The sequence below is a fragment of the Leucoraja erinacea genome, unplaced genomic scaffold (genome assembly GCF_028641065.1).
Source record: "Leucoraja erinacea ecotype New England unplaced genomic scaffold, Leri_hhj_1 Leri_80S, whole genome shotgun sequence".
Classification (NCBI taxonomy): domain Eukaryota; kingdom Metazoa; phylum Chordata; class Chondrichthyes; order Rajiformes; family Rajidae; genus Leucoraja; species Leucoraja erinaceus.
In genome coordinates, this window is record NW_026576740.1 from 254,177 (window position 1) to 278,335 (window position 24,159).

The window sequence follows — 24,159 nt, forward strand, 5'->3', positions numbered from 1 at the left end:
ACCTTTCTCTGTAACTAATTGCTGAAACCCAGGCATTCTAGTAAATCTCCTCTGTACTTTCTAATTTGTTGACATCCTTCCTATAATTGGGCGACCAAAATTGTACACCATACTCCAGAATTGGCCCCACCAATGCCTTGTACAATATCTTATAACCCTTGACACTAATCAAGAATCTGTCAATCTCCATCTTAAAGATATCCAATGACTTGGCCTCCACCACCGTCTGTGGCACTAAAATCCATCCGCTGACTGAAACAATTCCTCCTCATGCTCAGGCAGCGGTCTTGAGATGGGAGAGATGTCCGTGGGCTGGAATAACGTCAGTCTGGGATGGTCCAAGCGAGGGCTGGTCTCCTCATTCAAGAATTTCTCAGTGTGGGTGCCCATTAAGACTAGAACTTCTGAGAAAGGTCCTGATGCAGTGATCTTGAGTGGTTGGGATCTAACACAGGCTCCTCTCTGCAGATGTGATCACTCCAAATGGACTGAACTTGAAGAGGTTCTCTGCCATGCACGAGTTCCAGAATCTGCACTCCAGGAACAAGACGCGGATCCAAGAGTTCATACGGGGCCACTTCTACGGGTAAGACCATTTCTCCCACTGTTACTGTGTCTGTGGACTTCCGACATTCCCTGTCAATGGCCTTCTCATCTGTCTCGCTCATTCATAGACATAGAAACATAGAAAATAGGTGCAGGAGTAGGCCATTTGGCCCTTCGAGCCTGCACAGCCATTCAATATGATCATGGCTGATCATCCAACTCAGTATCCCGTACCTGCCTTCTCTCCATACCCTCTGATCCCTTTAGCCACAAGGGCCACATCTAACTCCCTCTTAAATATAGCCAATGAACTGGCCTTAACTACCTTCTGCGGGAGAGAATTCCGGAGATTCACCACTCTCTGTGTGAAAAATGTTTTTCTCATCTCGGTCCTAAAAGATTTCCCCCTTATCCTTATACTGTGACCCCTTGTTCTGGACTTCCCCAACATTGGGAACAATCTTCCTGCATCTAGCCTGTCCAATCCCTTAAGAATTTTGTAAGTTTCTAAAAGATCCCCCCTCAATCTTCTAAATTCTAGCGAGTACAAACCGAGTCTATCCAATCTTTCTTCATATGAAAGTCCTGACATCCCAGGAATCAGTCTGGTGAACCTTCTCTGTACTCCCTCTATGGCAAGAATGTATTTTCTCAGATTAGGAGACCAAAACTGTACACAATACTCCAGATGTGGTCTCACCAAGACCCTGTACAACTGCAGTAGATCCTCCCTGCTCCTATACTCAAACCTCCCTGCTCCTATACTCATTCTCCTGACTTCACTCTTTACCAAGAGTTTAGTTTAGTTTAGAGATACAGTGCGGAAACAGGTCCTTCAGCCCACCGGGTCTGCGCCGACCAGCGATCCCCGCACATTAACACTATCCTACACACACTGGGGACAATTTATATTTATACCAAGCCAATTAGCCTACAAACCTGCACGTCTTTGGAGTGTGGGAGGAAACTGGAGCTCTCGGCAAAACCCACTCAGGTCAAGGGGGGAACGTACAAACTTTGTAAAACAGCACCCGTAGTCAGGATCGAACCTAGGTCCCTGGCGCCGTAAGGTAGCAACTCTACCATTGCGCCACTGTGCCACGAGGACATTGTCCTACAGATCCACCCTGTTCTGTGAATTGCCAAAGCAGTAATTTAATTAGATTGTGGCCTGAAAAAAGATCTCGACAGGAAACATGACCCATTCCTCAATTCGGAGATGCTGCCTGACCCGCTGAGTAACTCCAGCATTTTGTGTCTATCTTCGGTGTAAACCAGCGTCTGCAGTTCCTTCCTCCACATTTAATTGTAATGGTTGAGTTTAGTTTTGTGGCTGGGAAAGTATAACATCAGAGAAGGGTCTCAAGATCCACCACGGCAGGGGAAAGTGCCTGGGAGAGCTTGTTGTGGGGCCTCGCATTGCCCATTAGAGGTAGGCCAAATCAGTCGAGTGAAGCCCAGTGCAGGGCTGCCAACTCTCACGCTTTGAGCGTGAGACTCACGCCCTCAAGGAAACTCTCACGCCCTCACGCTGATCACAAATTTCTCACGCTCAGTGGTGAGATATTTTGTGATCAATGAAAATGTCAAAACTCGGATAAACTGCACGGTCCGCGGGTGTTGGAGAGAAGAGACTGTGGGGGGGATGGGAGCAGAACCAGCGGCGAAAACAGATGCGGGGAGCCGGGACTTGCGAGCGTTTGCGGCGCTGCGAGTGTTTGCGGCGCTGCGATTGTTTGCGGCGCTGCGAGTCGCTCGCTGCAGCTCTGGCCATGGAGCGCTCCGGACAGTGCGAGTGTCCCGGGCCGTGGGGCCGTCGGAAGCGCCGCTGCCGTGAGAGTCTCTGTCCCGCAGCGACAGACTCTCAAAGGGAGGTGGAGAGAGAGAGAGAGGGGAAGAAGACAGTGAGGCAGTGAGGGGAGAGAGGGGGGTGAGAGGAGAGAGAGGGGGGTGAGAGGGGTGGAGAGGGGGAGGAGAGAATGGGAGAGAGAGGGGAAGAGAGAGGGTGGTAAAATAGAGAGGGGGAAAGAGAGAGAGAGAGATGGGGGGGGGGAGAGAGAGAAAGAGGAGATAGAGACAGAGGATAAAGAGAGAGAGCCAGGGGGAGAGTGAGGTGGGGGAGGGAGGGGGGGGAGAGGGAGTGAAGGGGGAAAGAAAGGGGGAGAGAGAGGGGGGAAAGAGAGAGAGAGAGGGGGAGAGAGAGAGGGGAAGAAAGGGTGAGAGAGGGGTGATATAGGGAAAGAGAGGGGGGAGAGAGAGAGAGAGAGAGAGAGGGTGGGGGAGAGAGAGAGGGAGAGAGAGAGAGAGAGAGAGAGAGAGAGAGAGAGAGAGAGGAGAGAGAGAGAGAGAGGAGAGAGAGAGAGGGAGAGAGGAGAGAGAGAGAGAGAGAGAGAGAGAGAGAGAGAGAGGGGGGAGAGAGAGAGAGAGAGGGAGAGAGAGAGAGGGGGGGGAGAGAGGGAGGAGGGAGAGAGAGCGAGGGGGAGAGAAGAGAGAGGGAAGTGGAGAGAGTGAGAGGGGTGAGACGGGAGAGAGGGGGAGAGGAGAGAGAGGTGGAGGGGGGGAGAGAGAGGGGCGAGAGAGAGGGAGTGAGGTGGGAGGGAGAGAGGGAGGGGAGAGAGAGGCAGGGCGAGAGAGGAGAGAGACGGGGGGAGAGGGAGAGGGGGATAGAGAGGCAGGGCTGCCAACTTCCATGCGTTGAGCGTGAGAATCACGCATTTCACCAAATTCTCACGCTGATCACAAATTTCTCTCGCTCTGTTGTGAGAAATTCTGTGATCAACGAAAATTTCACAACTCATATCAACTGCATGGGCCGCGGGTGTTGGAAGCAGAAGCAGCGGCGGGGACATATGCGGACGGAGAGCGGGGCTGGCGAGTGTTTGCCGGGCTGGCGAGTCGCTCACTGCAGCTCCGGCCATGGAGCAGCATCAGTGCAAGAGTCCCGGGCCGCCGGAGGCGTTGAAGCGTTGCGCTGCTGCCGTGAGAGTCTCTGTGCCGAATTCTCCCAAGTGACTGGCATGGATCAGGCTGCGGCTCGGTGCATCCTGGAGGACAACCAGTGGCTGCTGGAAGTAAGTACCAAGCACTGGGTAGATACGGTGGAAGATAGTGGACTTCAAATGGGGGTGGTTGGTGAAAGCATCTTGCTTGCCTGCTAGATTTGCACTTACTGTAACTGCAGGAAAAATGTTCCCGATGTTGGGGGCGTTCAGAACCATGGGTCACAGTTTAAGAATAAAGGGGGGGCCAGTTAGGACTGAGATGAGAACAAACTTTCTTCACGCAGAGAGTTGTGAATCTGTGGAATTTTACTTTGGAGTCACGTGAGTGACTACGTGAAGAAGCCCGCCAGGACGCATGCGTGTCATATCACTACACGCATTGCAACGAGTCACAGCAGGGGGAACAACGTTCCCCTTAGCGGCAAAAATTGAAAGCCGGGAACAGCAGGTAAGGAGACTCTGCGTTCCTTCCACTTACCTTACAGGTGGAGACATGGACCAGATCCACAAAGGCTGCAGGAAAGCTGGCGGGGAAGAACCGCGGAGTTGCGGGCAGCCGGCAGCAGCTGCCAACGGCACGCCAATCTCCTGTAATGGGAACAGCTGTGCCCGACTTTGCTCCTGCACTGGCCACGGCCGGGCGGTAGAGCGAAGCAAAAAACCAACAGAGTCGTTGACTCCGATGAGTCCGACTCTGAATAGCCGCGAAGCGGCCAGTGCCCGTGCGCATTGGGGCCGGTTGGAGCGGCTGGGAGCGGGGAACAAAGCAACCGCGACGGCCAGTGCCCGTGAGCATTGGGGCCGGTTGGAGCGGCTGTAGGAGCAGCCGCGAGCGGCCAGTGCCCGTGCGCATTGGATCCGGTTGGAGCGGCTGCAGGAACTGGAGCAGGAGCGGCTTCAGGAGCAGCAGCGACGGCCAGTGACCATGAGGTGGCCAGTGCCCGAGAACATCGGAGCCAGCTGGAGCGGCTGTTGGAGCAGGTAAGTGGCAGGCTCCGGGAGATGGAGACTAGTCACAGGGGGCAGCTAGTAAGTCCTACAGCAGTACCTCTTGTAGGGCTGCACAGTGTTTCTCCCTCATCAGAGGGGAGTATAGGGGGTCAATTCTGGGCTGAACCTGGGCTGAAGAGGGGTGCAGAACATACCCCTAGTGCACATGGGGTGCAGAACATACCGCTAGTGCACATGGGGTGCAAGAAAACCTATTGGAAGACACTTACCATCAGGGAACTGCAAAACACTGAATGTTCCCAGTATTAACCAGTGTATTTGAAAACATGGCAGGGGCAGGGACTTGAAACAACAGAAAGTTCTGAAAGTCCTAACAACGGGATTTACGGGTTTCGCCCGCACAATAAACAAAAAAGACATGACACAAGATCACCAGGATGCACTGGCTTTATTTTGCAAACTACCAATACGAGTAAACAGCATTAGGAAGAAGTACCATCCAACCGGCTTTAGACCCTAATTTCCAGGCCTATGCAAATCTGGAACCTCCAAACCACCAATATTACTATTTGGAGGCAACTTATCAAAACAGGTAAAAGAACTTGACAAAGAGGGTACTAAAACCCTGGGGCTCATTAAAGCAACGTCTAAAAACTACTTCCTGGGGAATGCGCTAACCCTCAACACCGACCCAACTACAGATCCAGACACGGCGCCTCAACGTCCACGGAGGATGCTGAAAAAGTAACAAACCTACCAATAGTAACCATGGAGGAAGGTGGGTCTGGTTCCTTACGAGGTTGGTGGGAGATTACAATTCTATCTGGATGCATGGAATAAATTAACTACCGACACTTATATTTTCAGAAGTATAGGGTTATACCATAGAATTTATACAAAACATAATCCTCCAGTTCAGCATGTACCGAACCGAATGTTCGTGCTTACAGGCAAAGAAATAATCAAAAGCGCATGCTGAACTACAGTGCCCATATAAAAAAGGAGTAATGGAGGAAATCCAACACGAATCACAGGAATTCATGTCCAAAATCTTTATCATGGTGGTTGCCACATCATCATAGATTTGACTAATTTGAATACTTTCGTACTTTATATTCATTACCATTACCATATAACCATATAACAATTACAGCTCGGAAACAGGCCATCTCGACCCTTCTAGTCCGTGCCGAACACATAATCTCCCCTAGTCCCATATACCTGCGCTCAGACCATAACCCTCCATTCCCTTCCCATCCATATAACTATCCAATTTATTTTTTAAATGATAAAAACGAACCTGCCTCCACCACCTTCACTGGAAGCTCATTCCACACAGCTACCACTCTCTGAGTAAAGATGTTCCCCCTCATGTTACCCCTAAACTTCAGTCCCTTAATTCTCAAGTCTTGTCCCCTTGTTTGCATCTTCCCTACTCTCAGTGGGAAAAGTTTTTCCACGTCAACTCTGTCTATCCCTCTCATCATTTTAAAAACCTCTATCAAGTCCCCCCTTAACCTTCTGCACTCCAAAGAATAAAGCCCTAACTTGTTCAACCTTTCTCTGTAACTTAGTTGCTGAAACCCAGGCAACATTCTAGTAAATCTCCTCTGTACTCTCTCTATTTTGTTGACAGAGATTACATCTCTAGCTGTGGCAGAGATGGAATGCACAGGAGGCATCATTATTGCAAACACTGGGCATAAACTACCTGGGAATGTTAAGTGCATTCCATGGCTTTAAGTCATATTGTACTGGGTTAAATCACCAGCATGTTAGGCTACAGATTGACAACACCACCATGGTAGAATATATCAACCATATGGGTGGAAACAAATCGACATCATGTGACAATCTGGCCAACACAATTTGGCAATAGTGTATCCAGAGAGATATTTGGATATCAGCTACCTACTTACCAGGTAAACTGAATTTAGTGGCAGACAACAGGTCACGCTAATTCTATGAAAAACACTGAATGGATGTTGGATAAAAAATGTATTGCTGAAATTACAGCATGGTATGGAACACCAGATATCGACCTATTCACATCCATGCTCTCACCAGTTATCGAATTATGTTCATGGGAACCAGAACCTGGGGCAGTGGCTACAGATGCATTTTCGCTGCATTGGGGGATTATTTATTTATGCATTCCCTCCTTCTGCCTCATCAGTCGTGTATTTAGGAATAAACAGTAGACTCCGCGTCTGGTATTTTGATAGTACCCGATTGGCCTACTCAACCATGGGTCCCGGTGATATCGACATGGTTTTAGAACCATGCATCACCATCCATCATAGACCTAATTTACTGGTTCTTCCCGCAACAAGGGGAAGTTACACATGTCATAATTATATAAACCTATTAATTTGTAGAGTTTGAAAGCACCTCTGCTACACCTGGGACTAACGGACCGAACAGTGGATATTATTTCAGCGGGCCACAGACAGTCCACCAAAAAACAGTACTTGGTGTCTTCAAGAAATGGGAAGTACTCTCACACAATAAACATCACCCACAGATCTATGAACATCCCGTCTGTTCTGGAATTCCCGACAAGCCTCCATTACGATGAGAGGCTCAGTCATAGTGCCATCAACTGCGCCAGAAGTGCTCTGTCAAACTACCTGTGGCAAGGAACAGAGTGGCATTCTGTTGGGACACACCCTGGTAACCAAACTCATGAGGGGCATTTTAATGTTAATCCCCAAGAACCAGGTACTCCCAAATATGGGATGTGAGCATTGTACTGACCATGTTAAGAAACTGGTCTCCAGCTACAGCTCTGTCCCTACAGAAACTGACTATGAAAACAGTCATGCTGATGGGTTTGGTCACGGCACTAAGGGTCCAGTCACTACAGAAACTAAGGCTGGACAACATGACTATTTCATCTGGAAATTTAACTTTTCACATCAATGAAACAGTCAAACAGAACAGACAGGGGTCAGCAGGGCTAAAAATGGAGTTCAGGGCCTACCCGACAGATGATCGTCTCTGTATTGTAACACACTTACTATTATATATGGAGTATACTAAGATCATCAGAGGGAAAGAAATGTCACTTTGATCAGCTACAAACAGCCACTCAAAACTGACAGTCCAGACCATCTCGAGATGGCTAAAACAGGTCCTAATAAAGGCTGGAGTAGACACTAGCATTTTTAAATCTCACTCCACCAGGGCTGCAGCTACATCGGCAGCTATGAAGTTGGACGTTCCTATGGACCAAATCCTCAAGACAGCAGGATGGTCAACGGAGGGAACTTTCAAACGACTTTATTACAAACCAGTCATTGAACCTGGAACATTTGCAGAAACAAATTTAAGTTCTGTAATATAATTTACCCCATAAATAGGGGCAATAATTGGTGTTAATATATTTATCGTTGGGTTTCAATATCGTATTGATGTCTAATGATGTTAACTCTATTCTCCCCATAATCAAGGCAGATGTGATGCATGGACTCGTTTCCACGGCATGAAATCACAGAGCTTTAAAATCTTCATGTAGTCACTCACGTGACTCCGAAGTAAAATAGTAAGATTAAACGAGAACTTACCAGTTTGAAGTTTGATCGTTATTTTAAGAGAAGTAACGTTGAGGGAATACGTGCCCTCCGCTCCCACCCTTGATCATATACTCAACTGGTATCTCTTCTCTAATCTTATTATGTTTAGTCATTCCAGTTATCTGTGATTTCACACCGCTGCTTTGAAGAATGACACACATGCGTCCTGGCGGGCTTCTTCACGTAATCCCTCAACGTTACTCCTCACAAAATAACGATCAAACTTCAAACTGGTAAGTTCTTGTTTAATCTTACTATTCTCTGCCACAGAAGGCAGTGCAGGCCAATTCACTGGATGTTTTCAAGAGAGAGTTACATTTAGTTCTTGGGGCTAACAACATCAAGGGATATGGGGAAAAAACAGGAAAGAGGCACTGATTTTAGATGAATAGCCATGATCATATTGAATGGCAGTGCTGGCTCGAAGGGCCCATGGCCTATTCCTGCACCTATTTTCTACGTTTCTATGCTTGAGTATATGGCAATAAAACTCGATCACTTGATTTTGAAGCATTCATGCATGGTGGAGGTATAATGTAGTCATAGAGTGATACAGTGTGAAAACAGGCCCTTCGGTGCAACTTGCCCACACCCGCCAACATGTCCCAGCTACGCCACCTGCTTTTGGTCCATACCTCAAAACCTGTCCTATCCATGTATCAGTCTAACTTTTTCTTAAATGTTGGGATGGTCCCTGCCTCAACTACCTCCTCTGGCAGCTTGTTCCATACACCCATCACCTTTTGTGTTACCCCTTAAAAAGTTACCTCTTAAAAATACTTCATACAAAAACCATTGCAATCATACTTCTACAGTGCACTAAAATATGATTTTAATACATCAAATTTCAAAAAGTTCCTATCCTGGGAGGGGGGACACCCTTCTTCCAAACCCTCTCCCCACTCGGTTGCTCCACTCCCTCACCGGGTACCCCCAAGACCAGTGATCATTGATCGCACAGCCTCCCCCCTTTCAAAAACGCTCCAATCCAAATTAAAGCATATATATTGCATTCAAGTGTAAGTTAAAAGACTCGCTACAGTATGCACCATATTGCACAATTTCAAGCTGAAAAATGCAAATGTTCCATACCAATGGGAGGGGGACACTCTCCTCCCTCCAACCCCCACCACCCCCCCCCCCTCACTATCCTCCCTCGGGCTTGGTCTCTCGCAATTTCTCACTCCCAACTCTCACCCAATGTTGGCAGCCCTGTGGCAGGTGAACCACCACAATCCACAGGGCATCAGCACCCCAGGCCAAGCTCAACCAAGTACTGTCCCACCAACGGACACGAGTCCAGAGCCCAACCAGCCGCAGTCAGCGGTAGAGAGGAAGATGGAAGGAAAAAAGCCGAATGGAGCAGTCACTGGCTGTGGCTGAAGAGGAAATGCTGCCTGCTGCCACGTGACCATCTAGAGGCTAACCATAAGACACACACCCAGGGCTGATCACCCTGCGGTGGGCCTGCCTCGACTGAGAGTGTCTTGTGGCAAAAGGCCGAATCACCCAGTGACGTTGAGGTACACAACTAAAGATGTGTCTGGTTGGTAGCAAAATCACCTAGTGGTCACCCCCAAGAATATCAAATGTCAATTGTAGTGAAAAACCTTAGGTATTGTAACATCCAGTCCTATTAATCAATAATTGTCACGTGTACTGAGGTACAGTGAAAAGCTTTTGTTGTGTGCTAACCTTTCAAAGAGAAGATAATAAATGATTACAACCGAGCCATTCAGTGTACAGATACATGATGAAGGAAATAATGTGAATAACGTTTAGTGCAAGATAAAGTCCAGTAAACTCCGATCAAAGATAGACAATGAGATAGACAGTAGCTCAGGACTGCTCTCTAGTTGTTGGTAGGATCGGTCAGTTGCCTAATAACAGCTGGTTAATTAACAATGGGCTGGTTAACAGGATCACAACTTGGTTCTGGTCAATCCTGGTCTGTACGAGGAGGAACAGCATCTCATATTTCGCTTGGGCATCTTACAGCCCAGTGGTATGAATATTGATTTCTCTAACTTCAAGTAACCCTGGTATTCCCTCTCTCTTCATCCCTCCCCCACCCAAGTCGCACCAGCTTCTCGTTTTCACCCAACGAACAGCTAACAATGGCCCGTTTCCTTCATCATTGTTACTTTTTTGCATCTTTCATTCATTGTTCGATATCTCTCTACATCATCTCTTGTTTCACTTTCCCGTGACTTTCAGTCTGAAGAATGGTCTCGACATCACGCGTTCCTTTTCTCCAGACATGCTGCCTGTCCCGCTGAGTTACTCCAGCATTTGGTGTCTATCTCTGGTTTGTGATCTTCTTCCCATAAAAAATAACCTTGCATTCTCTGAACTCACTTTTGGCCAGGAACATGGATATGCAGGGAATAGCGGGACATGGATTGTGTCCAAGATAGACTGGATAGACTCAGCTTGTACTCGCTAGAATTTAGAAGATTGAATTCTAGAATTATAGAAACGTACAATATTCTTAAGGGGTTGGACAGGCTAGATGCAGGAAGATTGTTCCCGATGTTGGGGAAGTCCAGGACAAGGTGTCACAGTTGCCCCTTTTCCGGGGTTACGTCCGTGCCCGGGTGGGATTAGAAAGGGAATACGCCCTGTCTGTGGGCACCCTGAGGGAGTTCCGGGACCGCTGGGCTCCGCAGGGTGTTAAATGTATCCTCAATAAGGATTGTATCATAGTTGTATAGTAGTTTATTATGGATACATGTTTGTATTGTATTATGGTGGTGGGTTCTGGCTTGTTTTATTGTAGTGTAAATATTATTTTTAATAATTGAATAAATTTTGTTATAAAAAAAAAAAAAAAAAAAAATAAAAAAAAGGTGTCACAGTTTAAGGATAAGGGGGAAATCTTTTAGGACTGAGGTGAGAAAAACATTTTTCACACAGAGTGGTGAATCTGTGGAATTCTCTGCCACAGAAGGTAGTTGAGGCCAGTTCATTGGCTATATTTAAGAGGGAGTTAGATGTGGGCCTTGTGGCTAAAGGTATGGAGAGAAGACAGGTACAGGATACTGAGTTGGATGATCAGCCGTGATCATATTGAATGGCGGTGCAGGCTCGAAGGGCCGAATGGCCTACTCCTGCACCTATTTTCTATGTTTATGTGTGTGGGAAGATAAGGGATGGTCTTGACATTATGTTCGACCCACAGTCACACACATAATAGAACATAAAACATCACAGCACAAGAACGGGCACGTGGGCCAACAGTGTCTGTCACAAACATCATTCCTATCCATCCATTCCCTGCCTATCTACTTGCTTATCCAAAAGTCTCTTAAATGACACTATTTCACCAGCACCAGGAGCATGTTCTAGGTACTCCCCACCTTCTGTGTAAATATAAACCTTACCCTGTACATCTCCTTTCAACTTTGCCCCTCTCACCTTGAAGCCACGTCCTCCAGTATTTGATATTTCCACCATTCTGACTGTCTACCGCTCCTGTGCCTCTCATCATTTTATTTACTTCCATCAGGTCTCCCGATAACCTCCAGCGTTCCAGAAAAAACATCCTAAGTCTGCCCACTATCTCGCTGTACCTTATGCCCCTGTCCCACTTAGGAAACCTGAACGGAAACCTCTGGAGACTTTGCGCCCCATCCAAGGTTTCCGAGCGGTTCCCGGAGGTTTTTGTCAGTCTCCCTATCTGCTTCCACTACCTGCAACCTCCGGCAACCACCTGCAACCTCCAGGAACCGCACGGAAACCTTGGGTGGAGCGCAAAGTCTCCAGAGGTTTCCAGTCAAGTTTCCTAAGTGGGACAGGGGCATAATACCCCCTAATCCATGCATCATTCTGGTAAACTTCTGCACCTGTTCCAAAAGCTGCACATTCTTCCTGTAATGGGTGACCAGATTGCACGTAATACTCTAAATGCTGCCTAACCAAAGTCCTATAGAGCTGCATCATGTCTTCCTGACTCTTATACTCAATTTATCACTTATAAAACAAAGCTTACCATGTTCCTTCTTTGCCATCCTATCTACATGTTCCCGATGTTGGGGGAATCCAGAACCAGGGGCCACAGTTTAAGAATAAGGAGTAAGCCATTTAGAACGGAGATGAGGAAACACTTTTTCACACATAGAGTTGTGAATCTGTGGAATTCTCTGCCTCAGAGGGCGGTGGAGGCCAGTTTTCTGGATACCTTCAAGAGAGAGCTAGATAGGGCTCTTAAAGATAGCGGAGTCAGGGGATATGGGGAGAAGGCAGGAATGGGGATGATCAGCCATGATCACATTGAATGGCGGTGCTGGCTCGAAGGGCCGAATGGCCTACTCCTGCACCTATTGTCTATTGTCTATTATCTACTTGTGTTGCCACTTTCAAAGAGTTATAGACATGGACCCCAAGATCACTCTGTACATCAAAGATAGACACAAAAAGCTGGAGTAACTCAACGGAACAGGCAACATCTCTGGAGAAAAGGAATGGATGACGTTTCGGGTCGAGACCCTTCGTCAGACACAAAACATCACCCATTCCTTCTCTCCAGAGATGCCGCCTGTCCCGCTGAGTTACTCCTGCTTTTAGCGTCTATCTTCGGTATAAACCAGCACCTGCAGTTGCTTCCTAATATCCAACGCCCATCAATGCTGTTCAAGGTTATGCTATTAATTGTATATTTTCCCCACACAAAATGCAACACCTCACATTTGCTCAAATTAAATTCCATCAGCAATTTCTCCACCCATTTCTGTAGCTGATCTATATCCCGCTGTGTACGTTGATGGCTTTCCTCACAGTCCGTGACTCCAGCAATCTTGGTGTCATCTGCAAACTTTGGTTTAGGTTGGAGATAAATATGCAAGATGATGTTGGAGCATGGCGACTCTTTGCATTCCGGTCCCTGGAGAGGATCCACTCTCATTCATCACATCTCTTCAATCTTTAAGGGCTTTGTCCCACTTGGTGATTTTTTCGGCGATTGCCGGCATCATATCAGTGTCGCAAAAAGATTTTGAATATTTCGAAATCCAGTGGCGACAAAAAAATGTTGCGACACTTGAAAAAACACGTCATCACGCTGCGTCACGCCACAAATGTTTCAGTGACCTGATACTTCAGTGAATTATGCCGGCAGTCGCCGAAAAATCACCAAGTGGGACAGGCCCTTTACCCTTTATCTGTGCATTGTGGACGGCTTGATTGGAACCATGTGTAAGCTTTGGCCGGACAAACAAAAGCTTTTCACTGCACCCGGGTACAAGTGACAATAATAAACTGAACTTAAAATGAAACAAAATTAAACCAAGATACAGCGTGGAAACAGACCAAACATCGATCACCATTGCACTAGTTCAATGCTATCCCACACTACACTGTAGGGCAATATACACAGGCAAGTTTGTGTGTGGGATGAAACCGGAGCACCCGGAGAAAGCCCACGCGGTCACGGGGAGACGGCACAAACTCCATGCATACAGCACCCATGGTCAGGATCGAACTAGGGTCTCTGGCCCTGTGACTGCTGCGCCACCGTGCCATCCTTTGGAAAAGCGAATCAAATTCCAGAACCAGCATTGGAGGACGTATTTTATCCTCCAGGATGTTTTGAAAGGTGACGGAGATGAGCAGAGCGATGGCCGGGTAGCTCTGCAGTGTTCATCTCTCCTCCACGGCATCTGTGAGTGGGACCCAACATTGTCTCACAGAGCAGAGAGCGGTATAGCACAGGCTCAGTCCATTCAACCCATAATATCCATGGTGAACCTGTTGTCAGCTTCAACTAATCTCCTCTGCCTGCATTCCTCCATTGCCCACTGGCCAATATGAGCTTAGCAACAAATTCCCAGGAGTCAATATCACCAACTTCTCCAGGACCACCTATATTGAAGCAAGGGCCAACAAAGCACACCAACGCCTCTACTTGCATAGAAGGCTTAGGAAGTTTAGCATGTCCCCAACAACTCTCACCAACTTCTATAGATGCGCCCTGAAGGATGAGGGGGAGTCTTATAGAAACATATAAAATTATAAAAGGACTGGACAAGCTAGATGCAGGAAAACGTTTCCCAATGTTGGGCGAGTCCAGAACCAGGGGCCATAGTCTTACAATAAAGGGGAGGTCATTTAAGACTGAGGTGAGAAAAACCGTTTTCACCCAGAGAGTTGTGAATTTATGGAATTACCTGCCACAGAGGGCAGTGGAGGCCAATTCACTGGATGGATTTAAGAGAGTTAGATAGAGCTCTAGGGGCTAGTGGAGTCAAGGGATACGGGGAGAAGGCAGGCACGGGTTATTGATTTCGGATGATCAGCCATGATCATATTGAATGGCGGTGCTGGCTCGAAGGGCCGAATGGCCTCCTCCTGCACTTATTTTCTATGTTTCTATGAAAGCATTTTATCAGGATGCATCACAGCTTGGTTTGGGAACAGCTCCATCCAAGACTGCAAGACATTGCAGAGAATTGTGGACTCGCACAGACCAACCTCCCTTCCATTGCCTCTATTTATACCTTGTGCTGCCTTGGCAAAGCCAGCAGCATAATCAAAGACAAGTCACACCCTGGTCACTCCCTCATCTCCCCTTTCCGATCAGGCAAAAGGTATAGAAGTGTGAAACGCACACCTCCAAATTCAGGGACAGTTTATTCCCAGCTGTTATTAGGCAACTGAACTGGCCTTTTCCCAACTGGAGAGCAGTCCTGCACCAGTATCTACCTCATTGGAGACCCTCGAACTATCTTTGACCAGATTTTACTGGCCTTATTGTTTGCATTAAACTTTATTCACATTATTCCCTTAATCATGTATCTGTACACTGTAAATGTCTCGACTGTAATCATATATTGTCTTTCTGCTGATTGGTTGGCACACAACAAAAGCTTTTCACTGAACCTCAGTACACGTAAGGCAATAAACTAAACTCAACAGGTCAAGCAGCATCTATGGAGAGAGGAATTGTGGGCTGTGACGTTGCATTAGGGCTGAGAGTGATGGTACTGCTATAAAGATGGGAGGAGAGGGGGTGGGGTGAGAGGCCGGTGGGGGCAGGGGGAAGGGGGGGGGGGGAGTTGGGAGAGGGAGGAAGGAGGGGTGATGGGTGGACATAGACAAAGCAGCTGGAGGGTGGGGTGGGGCGTGGGGGGACGAGTGAAGGTGGAGACAGTTGCCCTTCAAGGCAAACAAAGGCATTTGTTCAGCATAGGGTGGTGCAGCGGTAGAGTTGCTGCCTCACAGCGCCAGAGACCCAGGCTTCAATGCTGACTACTGGTGCTGTCTGGACGGAGTTTGTATGTTCTCCCCGTGACCACGTGGGTTTTCTCCGGGAACTCCGGTTTCCTCCCACACTGCAAAAACGTACAGATTTGTAGGCTAATTGGTTTTGGTAAAATTGTAAATTGTCCCTAGTGTGTGCAAGCTAGTGTTAGTGTGCAAGCTAGTGTTAGTGTGCAGGCTAGTGTTAGTGTGCAAGCTAGTGTTAGTGTGCAAGCTAGTGTTAGTGTGCAAGCTAGTGTCAGTGTGCAGGCTAGTGTTAGTGTGCAAGCTAGTGTTAGTGTGCAGGCTAGTGTTAGTGTGCAGGCTAGTGTCAGTGTGCAGGCTAGTGTTAGTGTGCAAGCTAGTGTTAGTGTGCAGGCTAGTGTCAGTGTGCAGGCTAGTGTTAGTGTGCAAGCTAGTGTTAGTGTGCAAGCTAGTGTTAGTGTGCAAGCTAGTGTTAGTGTGCAGGCTAGTGTTAGTGTGCAAGCTAGTGTTAGTGTGCAGGCTAGTGTTAGTGTGCAAGCTAGTGTTAGTGTGCAAGCTAGTGTTAGTGTGCAGGCTAGTGTTAGTGTGCAAGCTAGTGTTAGTGTGCAAGCTAGTGTTAGTGTGCAGGCTAGTGTTAGTGTGCAGGTCAGCATAGTCATGGTCGGCTGCAGGGCCTGTTTCTGCACAGTATCTCTAAACTTAACTAACGTAAACATTGGATATTACCTTTGAAATGTTTCTGTTACTTCTTTAGACATTTGGACTTTGACTTGGATAAGACTCTGCATTTCTTCATTGCCGGCCGATACGAGTTCACCAACAAAGGGGCGGATGTATTCCTGGAGGCACTGGCACGCCTCAACTACCTTCTCCGGGTAAGGAGGTCCGACTGCAGTTGTTGCTGGCTATCCAGTCAATGAAGAGACGATACATGATTACAATCGAGCCCTGCACACGTGTACAGGCACAGGATAGAGGGAGTAGGGGAGGCAGATAGGATAGTGGCGTTTGAATAGGTACATGGATATGCAGGGAATGGAGGGATACAGATCACGTGTAGGCAAACGAGATGAGTTTGTCTTGGCATCATGTTCAGCCCGGACATTGTGTCCGTTAACCAGGTTTCAGTCATGGCTACAACGTCCCAGCCCATGGCCTAGTCTCATCTCCCTTACCCGAGAGCATTAACCTCTGCCATATACCCCTTGATCCACACCTCCCTGACGGACATCTACTGCCAATCCTTCATCAAACTCTGGAACTCTCCTCGTCACCCTCCCCTCTCACCCACCCCCTCCCTCTCCCCCCCACCCCTCCCACCCACCCCCCCTCCCCTCTCCCCCTCCCCCACCCCCTCCCTCTCCCCCCACCCCCCTCTCCCACACCCTCCCCCCACCCCTCTTACCCTCCCCCTCCCCCCCCCCCTCCCTCCTCCCCTCCCCTCCCCCACCCCCACCCTCCCCTCCCCTCTCACCCTCCCCCCACCCCTCTCACCCTCCCCTCCCCCCTCACCCTCCCCCTCTCCCCACACCCTCCACCCCTCCCCCACCCCTCTCACCCTCCCCTCTCACCCTCCCCATCCCCATCCCATCTCACCCTCCCCCACCTCTCACCCTGCTACACCTCCCAGCATTCTCACCCTGCTCTACGCCCTCCCCTCTCCCCCACCCACCCCTCTCCCCCCGGCCAACCCCCCTACCCTCTCTCTCCATATCTCTCCATCCCTCTGGAAACATTAGCTCCAGCACAGGGAATGCCAGGGACGAGGCTTGCCGGACCTGTGTATGGTGATGGATGTGAGGCAGCGAGCTGTTGTGGTCATCAGTCAGGGTGTGACCCTTACTGTCAACTCCACTACAATGAGAGCCAGGACTAGAGGGCCAGGGCTGTAGCGAGAGGTTGAGTAGTCTGGGACTCTCAGGGCTCAAAATTAATGGTTGCCCGGGTGCCACTGACCACTGAAAGTGCCGCCGGGCAACCTAAACGGCGAGTCATTTTGCCCGGATTGGCAACTTGGTTTATAGGGAGGTTTCACGGCAGTCGGGTCACGACCCATTACCCGTACTGTTGCTACGTTGCTCCAAATGGAGTACACGCGATGAACTGCAGGTTACAACAACTTACCATTGTTTCCACCGTAGCGGGCCCGTTAAAACCCGCTGAAATTGTCAAATTTTGCGGTGTAAATAATTATGGAAATCGTGATAAGCGTGAGAGACATTTAGCTTACTTCAGAATTCCAAAAGAGAGGAGAAATTACGGTAGATAGACGCGAGAGCTGAAGGGACAACAACAGCCAGAGTGCTTGGCGAACATTGGCCGTTTGCTCACTGCATTTCATCAACTAAGGCATTATTTGTGTTTTTTCTTGATTCCTTTGGCATCTAAAAAGTTTCAGAAGTGATAAATCTGGCTGTAATTCTTTTAAAGGGGGATGGGTACAAGAGCAGAGGGGCAGGGGGGTGTAAAATGAAGGTAGAAGCAATAGGTAGCAAGGTGAAAAGTAAAAGTGGCAGGCAGACAAAACCAGGGCAAAAATCAAAAAGGGCCACTTTTCAACATAATTGTATAAGGGGTAAGAGCGTTGTAAAAACAAGCCTGAAGGCTTTGTGTCTCAATGCAAGGAGTATTCGTAATAAGGTGGATGAGTTGAACGTGCAGATAGCCATTAATGATTATGATATAGTTGGGATCACGGAGACATGGCTCCAGGGTGACCAAGGCTGGGAGCTGAACATCCCGGGATATTCAATATTCAGGAGGGATAGAGAGAAAGGAAAAGGAGGTGGGGTAGTGTTGCTGGTTAGAGAGGAGATTAACGCAATGGAAAGGAAGGACATTAGTTTGGAGGATGTGGAATCGGTATGGGTAGAGCTGCGAAACAATAAGGGGCAGAAAACGCTGGTGGGTGTTGTGTACAGGCCACCTAACAGTAGTAGTGAAGTTGGGGATGGCATCAAACAGGAAATTAGAAATGCTTGCGACAAAGGCAAAGCAGTTATAATGGGTGACTTCAATCTACATATAGATTGGGTGAATCAAACTGGCAGGGGTGCTGAGGAAGAGGATTTCTTGGAATGTATACGGGATAGTTATCTAAACCAACATGTAGAGGAACCAACGAGAGAGCTGGCTATTTTAGACTGGGTATTGAGTAATGAGGAAGGGTTAGTTAGTAGTCTTGTTGTGCGTGGCCCCTTGGGCAAGAGTGACCATAATATGGTTGAGTTCTTCATTAGGATGGAGAGTGACATTGTTAATTCAGAAACAATGTTTTGAACTTAAAGAAAGGTAACTTTGAGGGTATGAGAGGTGAATTGGCCAAGATTGACTGGCAATTAATTCTAAAAGGGTTAACGGTGGATATGCAATGGAAGGCATTTAAAGACTGCATGGATGAACTACAAAAATTGTTCATCCCAGTTTGGCAAAAGAATAAATCAGGGAAGGTAGTGCATCCATGGATAACAAGGGAAATCAGGGATAGTATCAAAGCAAAGGATGATGCATACAAACTAGCCAGAAAAAGCAGCATACCGGCGGACTGGGAGAAATTCAGAGACCAGCAGAGGAGGACGAAGGGCTTAATTAGAAAAGGAAAAATGGATTATGAAAGCAAACTGGCAGGGAACATAAAAACTGACTGCAAAAGTTTTTATAGATATGTGAAAAGAAAGAGATTAGTTAAAACAAATGTAGGTCCCTTGCAGTCAGAAACAGGTGAGTTGATCATGGGGAACCAGGATATGGCGGACCAATTGAATAACTACTTTGGTTCCGTCTTCACTAAGGAAGACATAAATGATCTGCCGGAAATAGCAGGGGCCCGCGGGTCAAAGGAGGTGGAGGAATTGAGTGAAATCCAGGTTAGTCGGGAAGTGGTGTTGGGTAAATTGAATGGATTAAAGGCCGATAAATCCCCAGGGCCAGATAGGCTGCATCCCAGAGTACTTAAGGAAGTAGCTCCAGAAATAGTGGATGCATTAGTAATAATCTTTCAAAACTCCTTAGATTCTGGAGTAGTTCCAGAGGATTGGCGGGTAGCAAACGTAACCCCACTTTTTAAGAAGGGAGGGAGAGAGAAAACGGGGAATTACAGACCAGTTAGCCTAACATCGGTAGTGGGGAAACTGCTAGAGTCAGTTATTAAAGATGGGATAGCAGCACATTTAGAAAGTGGTGAAATCATTGGACAAAGTCAGCATGGATTTACGAAAGGTAAATCATGTCTGACGAATCTTATAGAATTTTTCGAGGATGTAACTAGTAGCGTGGATAGGGGAGAACCAGTGGATGTGGTGTATCTGGACTTCCAGAAGGCTTTCGACAAGGTCCCACATAAGAGATTAGTATACAAACTTAAAGCACATGGCATTGGGGGTTCAGTATTGATGTGGATAGAGAACTGGCTGGCAAACAGGAAGCAAAGAGTAGGAGTAAACAGGTCCTTTTCACAATGGCAGGCAGTGACTAGTGGGGTACCGCAAGGCTCAGTACTGGGACCCCAGCTATTTACAATATATATTAATGATCTGGATGAGGGAATTGAAGGCAATATCTCCAAGTTTGCGGATGACACTAAGCTGGGGGGCAGTGTTAGGTGTGAGGAGGATGCTAGGAGACTGCAAGGTGACTTGGATAGGCTGGGTGAGTGGGCAAATGTTTGGCAGATGCAGTTTAATGTGGATAAATGTGAGGTTATCCATTTTGGTGGCAAAAACGGGAAAGCAGATTATTATCTAAACGGTGGCCGATTGGGAAAGGGGGAGATGCAGCGAGACCTGGGTGTCATGGTACACCAGTCATTGAAGGTAGGCATGCAGGTGCAGCAGGCAGTAAAGAAAGCGAATGGCATGTTGGCTTTCATAGCAAGAGGATTTGAGTATAGGAGCAGGGAGGTTCTACTGCAGTTGTATAGGGTCTTGGTGAGACCACACCTGGAGTATTGCGTGCAGTTTTGGTCTCCAAATCTGAGGAAGGACATTATTGCCATAGAGGGCGTGCAGAGAAGGTTCACCAGACTGATTCCTGGGATGTCAGGACTGTCTTATGAAGAAAGACTGGATAGACTTGGTTTATACTCTCTAGAGTTTAGGAGATTGAGAGGGGATCTTATAGAAACTTACAAAATTCTTAAGGGGTTGGACAGGCTAGATGCAGGAAGATTGTTTCCGATGTTGGGGAAGTCCAGGACAAGGGGTCACAGCTTAAGGATAAGGGGGAAATCCTTTAGAACCGAGATGAGGAGAACTTTTTTCACACAGAGAGTGGTGAATCTCTGGAACTCTCTGCCACAGAGGGTAGTTGAGGCCAGTTCATTGGCTATATTTAAGAGGGAGTTAGATGTGGCCCTTGTGGCCAAGGGGATCAGAGGGTATGGAGAAAAGGCAGGTACGGGATACTGAGTTGGATGATCAGCCATGATCATATTAAATGGCGGTGCAGGCTCGAAGGGCCGAATGGCCTACTCCTGCACCTAATTTCTATGTTTCTATGTTTCTAAATCGCCCATGGTTCTCGTGGGTTTTTACATACAAAATGAAAACGCATCGGAAGAAAAACTTACAGCCAGATTTATCGCTTCTGAGAATTTTTGGATACCAAAGGAATCAAGAAAAAACACAAATAATGCCTTACTGTTCATGAAATGCAGTGAGCAAACGCGATAATTCCCAATGTTTTCAATTCCGATATCTGCACAGCCAATGTTCGCCAAGCACTTTAGCTGCTGTTGTCCTTTCAGTTCTCGCTTCTCTTTACCTTCATTTCGCTTCACGTTTGGAATTCTGAAGTTGGGTACATGTGTCTCACACTTACCCCGACTTACACATTTTTTTTCAGCGCAAAAATTCAACATTTTGGCGGTTTTTAACAGGTAGGAAAGTACGCGTTTCTTGCATTAATAGCATATACCGGAAGTTACAGATGTCCTCCAGATGGATTGAGCGGCTCCGTGCGTCAAGCCCTATGACCCAGTGACCTTACGTGCACACCCCCCTATACTGAAGATAGACACAGAAAACTGGAGTAACTCCGCGGGTCCGGCAGCATCTCTGGAGAAAAGGAACGTGACGTTTAGTGTCGGCGACAGTTGTGGGAAAGATGCTAAGTGTGGCGTGACGAAGGGTCAGAGCGAATGTCAGGACCCATCTCCTCCTCCTACCGCACCCCGCCTCGCCCCGCCCGGCCTGTTAGCGGCAGCTGCTGCCACTCCGCCAACGGCACTTTCAAAACAGACCCTTGGAGGAGGGAGGTGTCGGTCAGTGGCGGAAGTAGAGTGGGGGGGGGGGGGGTGGGTGATAGGAGGAGGGAGACGTGCCAAAACACTCTCGGCAGCCCTGCACTGCAGCCAGGACCGACCCCGGTCTCCGGCGCTGCAATCGCTGCCGAACCGCCACTGGACCATCCCCCCACCCACCCGAGAGCCTCCCCACGCCCGGTGGTGGCCAGAGGCGTTGAGAGTCACGCAGGGGCGGAGCCCACAGCCAGCGCAGAGAAGCAACACTAAACCCAGCTGACTCTGCCTGTACCGCCAGGTTAACCAACAGCCCTGTCTGGATTGAGACGGACACAGTTGAATTGAAATTACCGTTCACAGAGCCTCCGAAGCCTCGCGTGCGTGTGTGTGAGTGTGCGCATGCGTGCGCAGCCGCCAAGATATTGCGTGTCCCCCGTCGCATGCGTGCACGGTCCCCTCCATATTTTGGTTGCGATTTCCGTGCCTGACAGGTGTTGTCCGAGGAACGCTGGCCTTCCTTCCCACCTCCTCTGCCCCTTCCTCTCTCTCTCGTACACCCCCCTCCACCCCCTTGTCCTGAGACCCCTCCTCTCCATCCCGCACTGATCACCATTTCTGCCTCTATTCAGTCCTCACTGACATCTACCTGTGCTCCCCTCCTCATCTACCCCATCTATTCATCCTGCACTGATCTCCCTATCAAAGCATTGATTCTCCTGCCACTCCACATCAACCTTACACTGGTCCCCCAATTCATCCTGTACTGACCCCCCTTGCCATCCATCCTGCACTGCACCACCCCTTCATCCTGCACTGCTCCCCCCATCCATCCTGCACAGATCCCCCCTCCCACCCCCACTCCCGACCCTATTGTGCTGGAAATGTCTTCAGAGCGAACATTGACTGTTTGATAACGGAATGCAATCAAATATGTTTTAATTCCCAATGTTATTATTTGTTTTAATCCAATTGGATTAATTAAATTGTGAACACGTGAAACGTTAAAACCGCAGTGATCGATTGTCACTGCTACCGTTGACACGTTATTACAGAATTCATTTTAACAGCAAATCAATGCTCTTAATATGGAGTATCAGTACTGTAGTTATTTAATGAGCAACATTCACAACTATATGTTGGATTTATCCAGGTTTTACTTCTACAGTCAGTCATATACATCACAAATTTGGTCAGGAGATATTTCAGTTGAAATTTTAATGTTAATTCTCGTGGGATTGATGGAAACAGCGTTTATCAATAATTTTTTTTTTAAATGTTGCTTACAAACTGGGTATCTTCATTGCCACATACATCTAATCTGAATGTCTGGTAATGTGACGTCTTGATACCTTTAAATATATTACCAAACATTTGCTGCATTTATGTCCTTAGGCCATCTCTTGTTAGTTAGTGTAATGTTTAACCTGTCAGATGGGTATAGTCAATTTTGTCAGCTATTATCATAAAATGCCTTTAGAAAATTCCTTGCAACCTGTATATTTTGTTGTAGATAAATTATGTGGGAAGCAAGAGCGTTTCTGTATCAATAGCAATAACGACCCATGCTATGGCCATGTCATGATCATTTTCGGTCCTTCACAGAAAACATACTTGCATCAATCTATAGTGTACATGGTTAAGCATATATGTAATCAAGGTCCAGGATTTATTGACACAGATTATTCATACGCTGAATAATCCAACCACATTTTAGTTTGGAAGTGGAAAGAAATAATAATAATTGCATTAATTGCAATGTGTATAAAGAGTTGAGATACTGTATTATAATTTTGCTGCATGTCATTGTGGTATCTATCATGTCTTGATTGGCGAATATGTTTAGTTTGTGACCTTATTTGAAGCAGAAATAATATGTGAATGCTTCATTGAGCATAATTCCGACTGGTAACTACACACTTGATCCGAGCACATTATCGCACGTGTCATGCAAGCCGTCTTAATTGACCACCTAAACTGTCATTTGGCAACCTAAAAAGCTGCCTAGGTTGCCCGGCTGGCAACAGGGAAAAAAAGTTAAGCGAGAGCCCCGCCTCTATGTAGCACGCTGTACCACTGTGACTCTGTGATTCATTGCCATGTCCTTGGTGTTCCAGACTCACCAAAGTGCTGTGACGGTCGTTGCTTTCTTCATCATGCCTGCCCGCACCAACAACTTCAATGTGGAGTCCCTGAAGGGCCAGGCCGTACGCAAGCAGCTGTGGTGAGTGCCAGCACCAGAGGCTCAGGCTGAATGGCCTCGGGAGCAAGGAACCGCACTTGTTGGGAACCTGAGCAAAGCGCAGAGTGCTTTTGAGGGGGGAGTGGAGATAGTTCCTGAGACGGTGGGAGGGGATGGAGTAAGGGGAGGGGGTGACCCTGGGGCAATTGGGGAGTGGGGTAGGGGGAGGAGGAAGGGGTGGACATTGGCGACAGGGGAGGGGGTGTGTGGGGGGAAGTGTGGGGGCGGGGCCGTTAGAGGGGGCAGTGAGGGGTGACAGGGGCGGGGGGCGGTAGTCAGTGAGGGGGGGGCAGTGAGAGGGGGGTAGAGAGGGGGAACTGGGGGGAACTGGCCCTTCCAGCCCACATTGTCCGTGCCGAGATAATTAACCATATAACCATATAACAA

At 47.9% G+C, this 24,159-nt stretch overlaps 1 protein-coding gene across 5 annotated transcripts in view; it reads left to right on the plus strand.

The window, feature by feature from the left end:
- Window positions 1-24,159, plus strand: part of LOC129694815 (glycogen [starch] synthase, muscle-like) — a 220,717-nt gene that overhangs the window by 99,017 nt on the left and 97,541 nt on the right. For all 5 annotated transcript variants that reach the window (XM_055631573.1, XM_055631575.1, XM_055631572.1 and 2 more), the window contains 3 exons: window positions 469-586; window positions 16,050-16,170; window positions 23,648-23,754. In XM_055631573.1, coding sequence (XP_055487548.1) covers window positions 469-586; window positions 16,050-16,170; window positions 23,648-23,754 — 346 coding nt within the window. The remainder of the gene's footprint in view (window positions 1-468; window positions 587-16,049; window positions 16,171-23,647; window positions 23,755-24,159) is intronic.